Consider the following 15,000-nt stretch of genomic DNA (forward strand, 5'->3'; position numbering starts at 1 on the left):
TAAATCCGACAAACAAAAAAATATAATTGAATGACTGTCATCCCCTCCAGCCCACCCAGAAATAAATAAGATTAATAAATAAGATTAAATAAATAAGATTAAATACACAAATAAATAAATAAATAAGCATATCAATAAATAATAAACAAACACTAATAACACAACAAAAAATTCCCTAATTTAGAGTGAATGTGAAGAGGTTGCCAATGTTCTCAAAGAAACTGGGAGGTCTTGTGGTAGGTGCAGGACTGCTTTCGTCTGGGATGAAATACACAAGAGAGAAAAATTCACTAACGAGGTTTCTAGCTTAAATTTCTAATCTCATTATATCTCAGGTTTTTTTTTTTCACAAAGGTATAATTTTGTTGGTCAATCTAACATCAAAATAACTTACTTACTCTTTTCTTTTGTTTATCTTTAAGTGCAGGTGTGTCACGCACACAAACCCATTTAGAAATATATCAATTCTATGGTTAAACAAATATTGCCCCTCAAATGTACATACAAAAAAAAGTGATATTGAGAAGAAATAAAAATAAATTCCCATCACCTTTACTTCAGAGTCATCACGTTTATAGACTACATTCCAGGTGAAAAAAAAGAAAAAAGAAAAAAGAAAAAAAGAAAAAAAAAAAGAGCAGCCTAAAATATCAAGTAAACCATTAATTTCTACTGTGTAACAACCAACCACCAACTAGTCCAAGCCGTGCGTGTTGTTACCATGAAAAGATACATAGAAGGAACATACTCACAACTTTGTATGGTTTTGTAAGAAGACTGGAAAGCTATATATCTTCTGGAATAATCATGTAAAATCAAAGTTGGTGGAAATGTCAACAAATCAAATGTTTTCTTCCTATTTCTTCCCCTCTCCTCTCTCCATTCTCCCTTTTCCCCTCCTCTTCTCCTCTCTTCTTTCTTACCCTCTTCCCTCTCCCCTTTCCCCTCTCCTCACTTCTTTCTCCCCTCACTCCTTTCTCCCCTCACCACTCCACTGTATTTCCTTATCATTATGATCATCATCATCATCATCATCATCATCACACTATTAAAAAAACAAGATCAGCTATTACTTCATTACATCAACTTCATTCACTAGTTCTCTTTCAACCTTCTGACTGTCTCCCAGATAAACAGCTTACTCCAGTCTTGTCGTAAATAATACAAGTCAGTCAGACAATCTGTCATAGTCTATGTAAACAGTCTTGCAGGTATTTAGGTCATAGGTACTTTACAGGTCATGCATATCTCAGAAAAGTAATAAGAAATATATATCTAACATTGTGTGTAGTAGAATTTTAGAAAGTAAATAGAGAAGATAATATTTGGTTACCGATGTCTTATCAAGCAAGTTCTTATCTTAATAGAGAAAAAAATAATAATGTACATGATTTCATTGCAGATATCACAGTTAAACGAAAATGCCTTGCTAGAATTGTATCTGAGGAACAGCAACACTTTTCTTGTTTAATAATGGAAAATTAGCATATTAAAGCCATTACATACTACTGTTGCCAACATTTAGTGATCAGTAACTGTTTCTATTTACTGGTACTTTATTTTAGTTTATTAATGAATCACAAATGAAAGACTGAAATATTCTCAATTTATTCATCTACCTGTTGTATGTTTGTTTTTTGCTCTATCTTTGCCTGTTTTCTAGATTTCCAATATCACTCTTCTGCTGGCAACAATCTGCCTCTTTAACTGTTAACACCGGGTGACAAGATATCACGACAAATGGTGGCAGTACTTGCCGCCTGGGACGAGATATATTATCATGGTTTTCCACATGGCCAGCATGTTGGGTGATCAGGCATGTGGCAGTTGGTCATGGCCAGAACAAGCCAATAATCCAAGGTGTCAGGCTTCTGTGCTTGAAATATCCTAGCATTTAGACCAATTGGAGCCAAAACTATCCCGTCAGCAAAGGGTTAAAGTATGACTTGCTCATCTTCAATGAAAGTTAGAAAATAAGGGTGGGCCATGAAAAATGAAAAACTATTATTTTTCAAATTTATGTGGCTCTGTACATTTTGTATATTACAAATTACACCACCATAGAAAAAAAATGAATGAAGGTAAGACAAGAGAAAATCATTATCATACAAAAATTACCAAAATCAACCCAGGGTAATAATATTTACATCATAGATTTAGGAAACATCAAGGAAGTTAACATGCACTAGATACTATATAAAGTGTACTCACCCAGCTCAAATTTCCACAGCTTATTGGGTCCGATCTCAGCTACATAAACGTCAATGCCATCATGAGAAACAACAATGTCATGAGGGTTACTCATGCCCTGAAAAAGTAAGTTCTTTTCAACTCAAGAAAAAAGAGTAATTGTCAAAATCTTTTACCAAAGGATGTAACAACACAGCATGAATGAATGCTCCCTAAGTATCATCTTCATTATGTAACTTTTGGGCATCATTATCATTGTAATATGACATACCACATCATTCTCACCTGGTTGTTTGGGCTAAAGGCACCCTGTAGTTCACCAGATGTGTAGTCTACTTCAAAAGCTGCCACTTGCTTAGAACTGAACAATCCTGGACCATTTACTGCAAACAATTTCCCACCTGCCAAACCAGAATGGTAATATACATTAAAGAGCTCATAATCATCATATATTGTCAATTATCAGGTAAAGCCATCTAATATTGCCATTTGTATTATCATATAATTACATCATTTTCTGTTATATTTATATAGTATTAGTATAATATGATGACTTTCATTTAATAGAGATATCATACAATATCTTCCAAATTTTGACCGCAATAATGAAAAAACATACATTCATATATCTTATTTCATAATATCATTATATATGAATAATCCCAATGTACAACTGCAATCTATGACTCCTATTTCACTCTGAATATATCAACTACAGTATGGAAATATCATGTCTAACCTCCTAGGCAAAGAATTGAAATATCTCTTACTCTTAATATATAAAGCTGCAAGATAATTAAACAATACTGATAAACCTTAAGGCTAATGACCACTTACTTTTGAATTTTGAATTGTAGCAAAGTATGCTTTAAAATCAACCTAATAAGTTTTAGACTGGAAATTCATAAATCAGCAAAATATAATTTGCAATTTCAAGTATAAAATGTTACTGCCCATCCTTTAATCATCACTATGAAGAAAACAATCCATACCACCCTAATCACTTGATGAAACTATCACTATTTGTTTTATAGTAGTAATGTCTGCTAACAATACTATGGAGTTTATTTTTATGAATAAGAAAAATGAAATAATCACTACTCTACTCTGAAGAAATGGTCAAAATTATGTTCACTGCAAGCTCAGTTAGAAATTCCCTTGTCAGTAGTTGGAGTAAAAAACTATATAATTTTTCTATTGAAAAGCCCCATCATGCAGCTGAAATTCTACAACTTTTTTCTTTACTGATTACTTTTGACTTATGAATGATCAAAAATGCACCTTTTGCAATTGAACTCAAAAAGACCTATAAGTCTTGGAAATACTTTAACTGACATGTCAAAAGTAAGAAGTGGTTGCCGTTTTAACCCATTTATGCCGGGACGTATTTTCGCCTACTCCTGCTAACACTGGGATGATAACATGTGTGCGATGCTTCCTGCTGGGGTGTTTTCTCGCTATCCGGGGCTGTGCTGATCCTCTCAGAGCATTTTTACCTACCCTATTTTTATGTTTTCATGAATGCGTCTACAATGTAATGGCACGTTAAAATATTGCCATGTTCAGAGGAGTTATTTCAGTCAAAAAATATGTTACAGTAATGTCATTTTACTTTTATTTTATTGAACTTTTCCTATATTCTTCACTTTTATGTAAAATACCAAAGGAAAGTGGAAGCATTCTCTTTGTGGGGCATCAAAAAATATGTTTTGTACTTTTTTTTTTTTCAAAATAAAAAGAAGAACAGTATGAATAATCATACACGTACATATGAGTATGTACATGTACCTTGTGACATCACATGACATGATATCACGGGTAATCAACAATTTCTTGGCCAAACACATTTGATTTTAAAATATTTTTTTACTCAGATCTTTTTATTCAACTGATCAAGAAGCAGAAACTACCATAATGTCTTCAATATCATATAAATTTCTGTGACGTCATTTTTTAAAATATTATATCTCATTTTATGACATTCAAACACCTAAACTAAAGTAACAGAGTCTAAGAAATTATGTATAACGATTATATTTGACAACAATCTAGTGATCTATTGCTGATATTTCAGTATGTCACACTGCCCTGCACGGGACTCGGCCTGAAAATGCACCGTGTTTCAGTGCGTCACCCGGGTCTGGGGATATTTTTCTGCTCCGTGATAGCACATCAGGTGCAAATGGGTTAAACATCTCAATAATATCCAGGATATATGAATCCTAAAACCATCAACTCCTCTTCTTCCTCATTCTCACTCACCAAGCGCAGGAGTGTAGCTCATGGAGAAGAGCCGATTGCCCCATCCGTCAAACTGGAACTGCCTCGCGAACTGACCCTGTTCGATGGTGAAACACTGAATCCTGCCATTCTCTCGATCTGCGACACAAACCTCGCCTTGATCCTCTGCAAGGGTCAGAGCGTGCGGGATGCTGAAGGAACCAGGGGGTGGGGAACTGATGCCAAAGCCTGGAAAGGAAGGGTACGTAATTCCTGTATAAATTAAAAGGTAAAATTAAGACTGTGTGTGTGTGTGTGTGTGTGTGTGTGTGTGTGTGTGTGTGTGTGTGTGTGTGTGTGTGCAAGTGCACATGCATGCGCGTGTGATCAATTCATACAAAAATGACTTACAATTTCCTTAATGTATATATCAAGAATGATAAGTGTCTCAAAGATTTCATAAAGGTCATACCTGAAAGTGTGTTGGTTTGTTTCCCAAATTGGAAGAGAACCTCTCCATTGGCTGAATACTTGATGATACGAGAGTTGCAGTATCCATCTGATACAAAGAATTCTCCTGTGCTTAAGACAGCAACTCCTGTTGGCTTGCAGAAGTGTGCTGCATCATTACCTGGTTGAAACCTTTCAAAGAGAAAAAAGATAGAAAATGGTTTACAATTAATTTTACTTCCCAATCTTAAACAAATATATAGTTTGATATTGTTTTCTGTAACCTCTGGTAAATATCAGAAATCATAATCCAAGAAAAATACATCTGATGGATGGAAAATACTATATTTCTGTCAATGATATCTCATCCGAAGGCTATAGTGATCAGAAATTATACCTGAACACTATAGCCTTTGCACCAAACCTTGAGGGACAAGAATATAATCAACTTATTAACAAGTGATCCTAAATTTGCTTTGTCAATAGTTTGTAGATATATTTCTAGAATCTAACCAAACGTCACAAAAAAACACAGAGTGGAAAACAGAGGCTTACTTTGTGCCGAGCGTCAGAAGAGGTTGACCCTTGCCATAGCCTTGTGGAAATTTGAACACCTGATGAAGCCCTACATCAGTGACCCAGATGTTATCATCTTTGTCAAGGGTTAGTCCATGTGGCATGAAGAAACTGGAGAAAAAAATGTTACTTAATATTTATTTTCCAGGAATATATACATTGCTACTTTCTACAATAAGACTAAATGAGAGACAAAACAAAAAACATCAACACATTTCTCATATGCAAACTTTCCTTTCAGAATTAATCACCCTCTAGATTTTAAAATACCGATAACAAGTGCTAGTAAAAAAACACACCACATACTTACAAGTTTTCTCCCCACTTGTCAATAATTTGTCCATTATCCTTGTGTAGATGAAGGAGCGTAGGCTGTGTGATAGGGTGTTCCTGGTCTCGCAACGTGTCCTGGATAAATGTTGAGCCATCCCATCGACGTTCCCCGCGATGGAAGACCACAACGTCTCCCTTAGAGTCGAGGGCAACTGCTACCACTTGCCCGTAGGTGATCTCCTTCTGGCCCCAGTTTGGGAGTACGCGGTAAGCTGTAACAACCAAAAACAATGAGACGACTTTATGTTTGAAAGTTGGTCCTGTTATATTTAGATTATAAGTAGAACAGTGGAGGGAAAAAAAGAAGAAGGAAGATAGCACAATAGGTATTACCTAATATCATAGGTATCATCTTTCTCAATACCATTTTCACATTTGAAAAAACAGAAAGTTTTAAAGAACCTGAGAGGCACATGTAGAAAAGAAGAAGCAGAAGAAGAAATAGAAGAAGAAGAAGAAGAAGAAGAAAAAAATAAAGACTATCAATCAATCAATCAAACTGATCTACAAAAAGAAAAAAAAAAGAAAAAAAAAAGAAAAAAAATAATAATAATGATAATAGTGATAATAATAATAATAATAATAATAATAATAATGATATTAATAATAAAAATAATGATAATAATAATAATAATAATAATAATAATTTAAAAGAATAAAAAAATCAGTCAAGTGACAAATACCTGAGAACTTCAGTTGCTTTCCCTTGCGTGGAGCTTCAACCAACACTGGTTTAATATTGTCCTTTGGCATCTGTCTGCCAGGTGTGATTACATTGTCGTAGTCATATGGCAATGGCTTGGGCTTTGGCTGGTAACTGTTCTCTAAATGGAAAGAGAAATTGGTTATCTAAAGCAAGAAGACATTCATAATAATCAAAAATTTTATATCATGTTCAATTAGGAAGTTCTTTCTCTTGACTTTCAGAAAAATGCAGCAAACTCATACTAAGGAATGCAGTGCTGTAAAGTATTTCAAGTGAAAAGACATTATTCTTTTTTATATATAATGAAGAAAATATATCTGTTTTACCTTATCGATAATAATCAATGGATTCAAAATTAATAATCACAAACACAAAAAATAAATTTATCAGGTCTTCAAGTCACAATAATAAAAAACATAAAACACAAACACTTATAGTCAATTGACTGTGCAATCTACGCTCAGCTAAAAAAGAACAGATTCTCTCCCTTTTTTCCTTACTACCTTTCTCCTTCTCTCTGTCAATTCATCAAGTCATTCAATCACTCGACTACTTGTTCACTCACTCTCTTACTTCCTCATTCTTTCTTTAACAGATAAGAAGCATGGCAGATGAATTACAACAAGATTCAAATAAATGAGAATTTGTTCCTCTTAATCCATTGCAGACAGAAAACCGAACAAACTAACTGGCAGTCAGGACGGGCGAAATCTGACGCTGCCAGCACTGGCTAAAAATTAGAGCGACTGGGAAAATGTTTTCTCCACCCGCTGGGCACAAAGACTTGCCTAATAAATATTTTCCCTTTTAAGAGTTTAAGCTGACTTTGGAAAGCAGTAGCTCTGAATCTAGTGCAGTTATAATACTTCATGACTGAGAACGCTTCAACTGTGAGCATGTATGTCATGACACCCGTTTGCAATGGGTTAAGTGCGAAATATTCCTAAAAAAAAGCATTCCTAATTTTTTTTTTTTTCTAAAACAGAGCAATCAGATGTTTTCTGTATTTATATAAATGTGTATATACACTTAAAATAAAAAATGCCATTAAAACATCACACAGCACCAAAGAAGAAACTAAAATAAAAGACATAAATTCAAAATTTGCAGCATGCTTCAAATGAAATAAGGAGATGCAATATCAAGACCACATCTAAATCATATTCTACCAACAAAGCACATATCTAACTATCATGTGCTCCCCACCTCTATACCCTCCACTACCAACATTGGAAATCTGCGGCATCCAGCTCCTGTCTGGCTGTCTTTGTCGTTGCGGATAGACATAGTCTACATCTGCATACAGTGGGTAGTCATACCCTGTCAATGAAAGCAGCTCTTTTCATTTCTGCCCTTTGGCAGCTGGGAATTCATGAACTTGTAGAAAGCCAAATTATTATTAATTAAAAAGTTGAATCTCTGTTTGAATCAAATCTTAATAACCCAGTAAGGGATCTATGTAAAATAGAATTGATAAGGGTCATACTGTATGTTTTTGAGCAATTTGGGTAATACCACAAGAATCTGGGTGGTAAAGAAGGACCACACTAAAGTGTTTTATCTATTGTCTAAATGCATTTGTTTCTTTATATAGAAGAGATAAAAGAACAGAATTCCCTACTGATCGCTAATGAAGCTTATACTGTGATTTATTCCTATGTGCAATAAGCTTGGCAGAGTATACCACCAAAGTTCCAACCATGAGGTTTAGAAGCAAATCCTTACAGCAAAATAAAATAATACCAAAATCTTACCAGAATTTTTGTAGGCTTTCTTTTCATTCTCAATGGGTTTTTCCACGACAGAATTATATGTGATTTCTTGTTCCTGTAAACATCCAGTTACAGCAAACAATTAACAAAATTGCATTGAACTACCTTCCAGTTTTCATAATTCATTTAAAAAGAGTGCCAATAATGCAAAGAAGCATGATATAAAATTTTGCTTAATTCAATTTTCATTTCATCATAAGGCTGAACAAAAGTCATATTTAAAGATGAAATATACCATAATACATAAAAGACATATTACAGCATAAGTTTACAAACAAAGGTAGGTAACTATGAAAAGTAGTATAAAAGAATTTGCAATCCACGAAACAGTTTGCAGCACAATCAAATGTAGAATGGAGTGTAATCAGAATGAGCATTTCATGAAGAATGGTTCAATGGAAGGAGGAAATACTAAAAAAGAACACAAACAGTGGCAAGTATAAGGAAGAGAATTATAAAGGGTAGAGGAAGAGAGAGAGAAGGAAATGACAAAAGAAACTGCAATAGAACATTAATCCAAACAAAAGAGAACCTACTTTGTGCAGGTTTTCTCCTTGTGCATGCTCCTCAAGTTCAGGGTTTGGTGGCAACGGGACATCACTGTCAGCTGGGAGATGTTGCGTGATAGCCGGGAAGGACTCGCTCCAGCATCCTCCCGTCTCTGAGCCATGCTCACGGTCCGTGTAATACATGAGGTAAAGGTTGCACATCTCGTCCCCAGAGGTCTGGCCTGTTGGAGAGATCAACAAAAGAGTCAATATGGAATAATCATTGTGAAATACGCAATAGGTAGGTTTTAAGATCAAGATTGTATGTAATATTTATGAACATCATTTTCCATTTACAACAAGTGTAACTATAATATATAAACATCTACACATCTTTTATAAACCTTACAAGTTCTTCCTGAACAACACTGCTTTATAAAAAATATTTTCCATGATAATTTCCTACCAGTGAAAAATTGACAATACCATCCTAGACACATACAAAGTAACAGCAACACATTCCTATGTACATATTTTGTTTCTACTGACAATTTTCTTCAAATGTAAAAGAGCAATGCTTTGCAGGAAAAGATGAATTGAATAAAAAGTAAAAAACAAAAAACAATAACAAAGTAAATAAATTCATTCCTTTATATATATATATATATATATATATATATATATATATATATATATATATATATATATATATATATATATATATACATATATATAACTACAATTACCTATGTATGTGTGTGTTTTACAATTGGTCGAATTCCAGGTGCAACGGGCATGGAGGATCTTGTCTGTGCTGACGTGAAACACCTCGGACATTGGGTAGAATGCCTGTGGCCAGTGAGGATTCCCCTTTGCAATCTCTGTGTATTCTTTTGTCTGTAAGAGTATAGATACTCCTTGAGAAATAAGAGTTTGTCCATGGGTAAAGTCACCAATGATGACTTACCTATTCTTTGCTAACTGCAACATATTTTTAGCACAAGTATTTTGAAGAGGAAATGTATCAAGAAACAGTATATGCATATAATCACATTTTTTTCCATATAACTGTAATACTATCTAGGAATCATATAAGGGAGAGAAAAGTGAAAGAATGAGAGAGAAAGAAAAATAAGAGAGGAAGAAAGGGTGAGGGGGGGAAGTATAGTGGGAGAGAGAGGGAGAAAGGGAGAAAGGGAGAAAGGGAGGGAGACACCGAGAGGGGGAGAGGGAGAGGGAGAGGGAGAGGGAGAGGGAGAGGGAGAGGGAAAGGGAGGGAGAGAGAGAGCTCCTGAAGCTACTCCAAAAACAAGAGATTGATGGATAGATAGATAGACAAGCAGACCTATCATGAATAACACAAACACACACAATAGAAACACAAACCATATTCTAACATCATTATCATCAAAGTAGTTTTTTATAATAATTTTTTTCTAAATCTATTTTCATTTCTCCTAAATGCTGAAGATTTTTCAATGTCACACTCTCATGCCTTCATTAAGCTGGGCTGAAAAAGCCATACAAGTTTTCATCAAAATCAAACCAGTCTTAAAACAAAAACAAACAGAAAGGAAGTAAGGGCAATGAAAACAGACTTGCGGAAAAAAATGATATAGATGGACAGAAAAACTGAAGGATGAGTGAGAAAAATTTCAGACATCAAACGGTAATGAACAAAGATGAAAAGTTGATAAAATGAAAGAAACAAATTAGATAATGAATTAAAAAATTAAATCTAAAAGATGAGGAAAATTAACAAAATCTAAAGATGAAACTAAATTAATAAGATCACACAAATTAAATAAGATAGCTTTTAAAATGGAAAATGAAAGAATTTAAGAATGATGAAAGTGAGAAGGAATAAATGAAATTCATGTTCAAAAAGAAGGTGCAATTTCACTCTAACTCAAACCATGCTCATGTAGTTTTGCCATGTTAATAAACTTTCTGAAAACACTAAAGGTTTCTTATATTGAATTATTGTAAAAGATATGTGTACATTGTGCTGAAATTAAGAATCTAAGATCTATCTTAACAGAAAAACTGTAATTTCAATGACTAAGATTAGACACTATGAATCATGTTTCTAACTTGTATTCTGGCAGCATCTTTGTAAGCATGTTAATCACTCAAAATAAATCTAATGGCATCAAGAAGCACACACTCAAACATTCTATAAAATATATATATATATTACGACTACCCTTATCCGCTGATTGCCTGTTAACAGAGCAACAAAATATTCAGCTTTAATTGTCTTTAAACAAATATTCATAAATAAATGCACTAGAAAAAAATTATGAAGCACTGACAAAACCAATTACAAAAACTTGAAGAAATTCTATTATAATTCAATAGACTGATACATGAAAAATGACTTATTAGAGTCAAAACATATAAAAAAAAAGAGATACATAAAAACTTTATGTTCGAAATTACTTATTTCATATCAAGAAAAAACACCACCATATATAGTATTTGATTTACAAAAACTTTTACATTATAAGGCATACAATAAAGTAAGTTTCAACAGCTACTATTTCAACAAAGTAAAAGAAAAGAGATGACTACGAAATACCAAATCAGAAAAGAAAATAATCACAAATTGTAATCTATTAATCACATCAGACGTATGTCACCCTAACCCAAGCAATACTACATATAACACGAAACCCAGGCACAAATACTTACATCAGGATCAAACATGTAGCCAGTGATAACACTTCCTAATTTGTGTGCATGGGTGCGGTATGCAAAGAGATATATATCTCTCGGTTCCCCTGTCTCTCCAATTATGCAGTTCATATCTGCATATGTTTCTGTCAAAGAGGAAACCATGAATATCATCCAATATTAATCAAGCATCACACAAACAAATATTAGAATTAAGATTATGAACATACAGGCAGATATTCAGGTATATACTGATATAATAATAATTCAACTGATCATCATATGATAGGTACAAGCTAAATAAGTATATCACATGAATCCTTTTTACATAAGTTCATCTCTTTTTTACATTTTTCTCATATAACTAAATTAAAGTAAATCTCCTACAGAACAACAATAACAAGTACAGAAAAACCTCTTACAGGACTAGCAAACAAATGAATTCCTATTCAGTAAATAAAATAAACGGCAAAAGAGAGTATACAGGTAAAAAATACTGTGCAAAGCCTTACTTTCTGTACGAGGAGGTATGTCTGCGTATCCTGAACCCAGCAAATATATTCCAGCTTTGTATTTTTGCCTGTGGGTATACAACACATACATTACCAGAACATAGATTCAAGGGATGTAACTTCATATATATAAATATGAATGTTCATGAAAATATATCAGAACACTTCATAATAGACATGGCCAGCTTTTGGTAAATTGGGCAAATACATTGATTATAACTTTCTTCTGAACTCATAAATAATGCTACTTATGTATTGTTCTTTTATGTGCCCTTCATTTACATTTTGAATGTTTTCTTTTTCCTTCTAAAAGAAGAAGAAGAAGAAGAAGAAGAAGAAGAAAATCATTGACAGTAAATACATTAATTAAAAGTAAAAGCATGGGTATGGGATAAGAGTACAAACAGTCAGGAATGGCTTCGTACAATGAGTATATTATCATTAAGCAGGATAAACACTGAACTGAAATTACCATTAAATAGAATAAAGCAAAGCACGAAGAGAAATATGGATAGCAAATGGATAAATAGTGATAACAGTGGTGAGGATGATGTATGAACAGGAGATGAATGAGGTACAAGAGAACAAAGATGAAAAAGAAAAGAAGAAAAAGAAATTTCAGGGATTGGGAATGAAGTAGGAGATGAAATTAACTAAATCCACACATATGCTTTCATTATTCAAAAGAGCCACCAAAACCTACTGTTCTCTTGTGACTTCCATCTGCAAACCCGAGTGATCTTTCTGACCCTCTTGCATTGCACTCGCATAATGGATCTGCAAAGTGAGGTACTTAATCCCCGTCTGGCCTCCTATGCGGAACCCAACATCCTTTGGCAAACTGGTGGCTGGTGCGTTCTTTGCCCATGCAAACATTATTCTACCACCTATGCATACACCGTGGTGGCCGCAATCCCTGGTAATAAGTAAAGAAGTGAATGAGTGAGTCATATTGGCTTTGTGTAGAATATAACCAAGGAAAAATAACAAACTGGATGCAGAGGTTAAATGACTTATTGTAATATAAAGGATTTAAGTCACAGGGAAAATACCAAAGCTTAAATTATGTCTTATGACTTATTGTCATATTTGAAATACAAGGTCATATGACTGTGACAAAAAATAATTTTGCTTGTACTCTGCTCAAAACAAATCTTGAGAATTTCCAACTACACATCTCAATGGCTTTCAATATTACATTGAAAACTTTGTGCATATCTGTCTTTCAAACCCCAGGTAACAACATGATTGTACAAACCATGAGCCAAGCCGTAGGTAATCTGGCGACACATCAGAACATCCAAACAGAAGCATGTGATGGGCTCGATTTGCTGAGGCTAGAGGGTCAAATCTGACTACCCACTCTTCAATTGTCTCATTCAAGGCCATTGCTGTACAGAGGTAAGCATCAGCCTGGGTGGGAGAGGGGAAAAATATTACAGAGTGTCTACATTAGCTGTGAAGTAGAGAATAAATATATTGATATAGTACATAATATAGCTATAACCTATATCTATTCACAACACAATTTGTCCACAACTAAAAGCTTTTTCTGTAATGTCATATTTCAAAAATATAGACCAACAGAAAGGAAAAAAATATATATATATGTTGGTGTCACTTGTAATGCTATTTCAAAAATGATTAAAAAAAATATACATATGCTTTTACAACTCCTAACAAACAGAAACCTCATCAGAACCTGCCATGCGCCAACAACACACCACCTACCTGTCTAGGGGTGACTCCAGGCATGGTGAACGTTTTCAAATAAGTCTTGGAGGCATTGCTAGGCTCTCCACGTCTGACGACCTCCCGGGCCAGTGCTTGGGGAGCCGACAAGAGCACCCCTATGAGCACTCCAACAAAAGGCCATGACAGTGCTAGTAATCCCTGCATCCTGGTTTTCCAGCATAGAGGGCTGAGCTTCAACTTTCTTCTACCACCTGGAAGAACAAAATGAATAATAGGTTAAATGATGGCTATATGTTTCCTGTCATTAAAGCTATATCTAAAAATGAACATTGATCTCTAGCATATGTATAAAAATCTATGTCTCTGTTTATGTACATGTGTACATGTATGAAGTCCTCTCTTGGGATGTCAGAGGAATCTCTCAGTACATAACCTATCTAGGAAGCTAACGATACTTGCTTTAGTAGAGCTTGGTCATCAAGTCCCATTTTGTATCACAGAATTTTGGGGATGTAGAAAAATATGTATATTGTGTGTATGTGTGTGCATGGCCATGTGTGTGTGTGTGTGTGTGTGTGTGTGTGTGTGTGTGTGTGTGTGTGTGTGTGTGTGTGTGTGTGTGTGTGTGTGTGTGTGTGTGTGTGTGTGTGTGTGTGTGTGTGTGTGTGTGTGTGTGTGTGTGTGAGTGAGTGATGAGTGAGTGATGAGTGAGTGGAGTGATGAGTGAGTGGAGTGATGAGTGAGTGGAGTGAATGAGTGAGTAAGTGAGTGGAGTGAATGAGTGAGTAAGTGAGTGGAGTGAATGAGTGAGTAAGTATTAGTGTGTGTGTGTGTGTGTGTGTGTGTGTGTGTGTGTGTGTGTGTGTGTGTGTGTGTGTGTGTGTGTGTGTGTGTGTGTGTGTGTGAGTGATGAGTGGTGAGTGATGAGTGATGAGTGATGAGTGATGAGTGATGAGTGAGTGAGTGAGTGGAGTGAATGAGTGAATAATTATTAGTGTGTGTGTGTGTGTGTGTGTGTGTGTGTGTGTGTGTGTGTGTGTGTGTGTGTGTGTGTGTGTGTGTGTGTGTGTGTGTGTGTGTTTGTGTGTGTGTTTGTGTGTGAATGTTTGTGTGTGTATGTTTGTGTGTGTGTGTTTGTGTGTGTATGTTTGTGTGTTAAAATAATGTTTTTGTAAGAAAAAGGAGGATAAGAAGCCATACAGATGATAGAAATTCAAAAAGTACTTTCAACAATTATAAAATATGAAAAAAAAATCACAAAAGTAAAATAAAAACATGTATATCAAATAAATAATGATGATGAAATAAACAATAACGATATAATAAACAATAATAACATATACATAAATACACACAAACAATAACATCGTTGTCAGCATCCT

At 34.5% G+C, this 15,000-nt stretch overlaps 1 protein-coding gene across 14 annotated transcripts in view; it reads right to left on the bottom strand.

The window, feature by feature from the left end:
- The window catches only part of LOC122266205 (peptidyl-glycine alpha-amidating monooxygenase A), a 74,835-nt gene that overhangs the window by 13,156 nt on the left and 46,679 nt on the right, over positions 1-15,000 (bottom strand). For 6 of the 14 annotated variants that reach the window (XM_086542759.1, XM_086542757.1, XM_086542760.1 and 3 more), the window contains exons 2-16: positions 13,655-13,869; positions 13,182-13,336; positions 12,627-12,839; positions 11,924-11,991; positions 11,430-11,557; positions 9,482-9,632; positions 8,784-8,977; positions 8,230-8,302; positions 6,453-6,593; positions 5,747-5,981; positions 5,416-5,547; positions 4,883-5,052; positions 4,453-4,659; positions 2,476-2,591; positions 2,212-2,308 (exon numbers count right to left, since the gene is read on the bottom strand). In XM_086542759.1, coding sequence (XP_086398885.1) covers positions 2,212-2,308; positions 2,476-2,591; positions 4,453-4,659; positions 4,883-5,052; positions 5,416-5,547; positions 5,747-5,981; positions 6,453-6,593; positions 8,230-8,302; positions 8,784-8,977; positions 9,482-9,632; positions 11,430-11,557; positions 11,924-11,991; positions 12,627-12,839; positions 13,182-13,336; positions 13,655-13,822 — 2,248 coding nt within the window. In that variant the 5' untranslated portion in view covers positions 13,823-13,869. Of the gene's footprint in view, positions 259-770; positions 797-2,211; positions 2,309-2,475; positions 2,592-4,452; positions 4,660-4,882; positions 5,053-5,415; positions 5,548-5,746; positions 5,982-6,452; positions 6,594-7,681; positions 7,796-8,229; positions 8,303-8,783; positions 8,978-9,481; positions 9,633-11,429; positions 11,558-11,923; positions 11,992-12,626; positions 12,840-13,181; positions 13,337-13,654; positions 13,870-15,000 lie in introns of those variants that run through there. The other 8 variants (XM_086542756.1, XM_043035822.2, XM_043035821.2 and 5 more) reach the window with 4 other exon arrangements.

The sequence above is a fragment of the Penaeus japonicus genome, unplaced genomic scaffold, assembly GCF_977035675.1.
Source record: "Penaeus japonicus unplaced genomic scaffold, GWHDUDI00000001_assembly GWHDUDI00000012, whole genome shotgun sequence".
Taxonomy (NCBI): domain Eukaryota; kingdom Metazoa; phylum Arthropoda; class Malacostraca; order Decapoda; family Penaeidae; genus Penaeus; species Penaeus japonicus.